This window comes from Trichinella spiralis, assembly GCF_000181795.1.
Source record: "Trichinella spiralis strain ISS 195 chromosome Unknown Scfld5272, whole genome shotgun sequence".
Taxonomy (NCBI): Eukaryota; Metazoa; Nematoda; class Enoplea; order Trichinellida; family Trichinellidae; genus Trichinella; species Trichinella spiralis.
Window position 1 is genome coordinate 1 of NW_003532211.1, and position 1,982 is coordinate 1,982.

Here is a 1,982-nt window from a genome sequence, read left to right on the forward strand (position 1 = left end):
CCATTTTTTATACCGTAATAAATAAAGTAAAATAAACCCCTTTTCTGGTAAAGTTAAATTTCGGATCCCATCCACCTTCCCCAAAGAAAAATTTCCCCCAATAAAATTTATTATTTTTTTTTTTTTGGAGGGATTATCTATAGGTGGCAATGGCGGAAAAAAAGTTTTTAATTTACCAAATAATATTAATTTAAGTGCCTGGCTTGTATTTTTTACTTTTCTTTTCACATTGCAACCTTGGCGTTCCCTTTAATAGAAGGAAAACGTTTTTCAATTGGATTGAAGTTGTTTAAAATATTAGCCTTCTGTAAAAGGAAGGTTTTTTTTGCACCTGTGGGGGATTACGAATAATCGGATGTTTGCATGGTGGATTCAGGCCAATTTTTAATTTCAGCCGTTAACAATGTTTTTTTCCTTCCTGTATTTTGTGACAGGAACTGGATTGAAGTAAGTGGAATTAAATTTGATTCGTTTGTTTTTTTATGCTTGATGTTTTTTTTTGGTTGAAAAAATTAATTTACTTTTTGCAAGAAAAAAGGGAATTTTTTTTTTCATTCAACCCAACAGGTTGAACTAAATGAATGCAAATTTGCTAACGAGCACATTTTCATATGTTTCATAATTTGTGAAGCACCGTTGATGTAGGTTTGAGATAGTTGAGAAGAAACAATTTTGCCCCTTTGAATTTTGAAATCTAGAGTTTCATGTTAATGATTCGATGAAAAGATTCTGCTGCTATAATTGAGTGATTTCATCTTTCTTCTATTTTTGATTGACGAACATTTTATTGAACTTGAATTTATTTGTTTGCTCTGAAACAATTGCTAAAAGCAGCAGCAGCAGCAGCAGCCTTTTGCTAAAGCAACGCAAACCAGTGTTGTTACAAAGCACTTCAATCACTGTGTTTGCAAAAGCACTGAAGAAGCACTTTTGCTTGAAAAATTTAAGCAGTCTTTGCAATTTTGTGTGCAAATGGAACCGTTGAATGATACATACAGCTGCATCAGTGTTCAATTTACCGATGTGGTAAACTTTGCCATATCTGTATCACTGTTCTTCTTCTTCTTCTTCTTGACAAATAGCATTTATTCATTTGTTCTGCTTGCATTGCACTTGCTTGCGATCGATTTATTCGCCATTCTTTCCTACTGTATCTTTTACACAGTGCACACAGAATATTCTTTAAAATTTTCATCAAATTTTATTAATTATTTTGAAATTTCATTTTTCTTTGTTTAGTTTGAAAAGAATATCTGAAAGTATGATGGAACCAATAGAGGAACAGCTTGATCCGAGCTATTTTTCTATGATTGAGCATTTTTTCGATCGTGGCTGTACAGTGTTGGAAAAATTCATGGAAACTGAGATCCAATTCAAAAAGATGACTCCAGAGCAGAAGCGATCTCTGATTCTGGGTATTTTGGCACTGATCAAAAAGCCAACCAAAATGCTCTACATCAGCTTTCCAATAAAACGTGACAACGGTGAATTGGAAATTATCGAAGCTTGGCGTTGTCAGCACAGTGAACATCGTACCCCTTGTAAAGGAGGTTAGTATATGTTGTATTTTCAGCTAATTAATTATGATGATATTAATTAAAACTTCCTGCTGTTTTAGTTTTGCAACTAGAAATTAAATTTTTTTGTTTCATTGTTTGTTTTCTTTGTCATCATAATTATTATGTTAATTATTAAATTTTCTGATTATTTACAAGCATGAGAAGTTATTGGAAAAATGTTTCTGTAAAAACATTACTTTTCAACTTGAAAAATTGTTCTAATTATTATGAAATTTTAAAATGATCATCAAATAAGTTTTTCAAGTGTGGATGATGATAATTATTATTAAAACTGAAAAATGTTGACTACTAACCTTGGCACAATTCGAAATGCTTCTAAAAATAAGTTTTTTTTTGTGTACATTGACCTGCAATTAAAATTAATTTTTACATTTCATTTTGCACTTCAGCATACGTTTTGCC

At 31.3% G+C, this 1,982-nt stretch overlaps 1 protein-coding gene across 1 annotated transcript; it reads left to right on the forward strand.

The window, feature by feature from the left end:
- The first annotated feature begins 403 nt into the window (after positions 1-403).
- Positions 404-1,581, forward strand: Tsp_13618 (conserved hypothetical protein). The gene is made up of 3 exons (XM_003366855.1): positions 404-447; positions 1,240-1,484; positions 1,574-1,581. The coding sequence occupies exons 1-3, from the start codon at positions 404-406 to the stop codon at positions 1,579-1,581; spliced, it is 297 nt and encodes a 98-aa protein (XP_003366903.1).
- Positions 1,582-1,982: the final 401 nt, after the last annotated feature.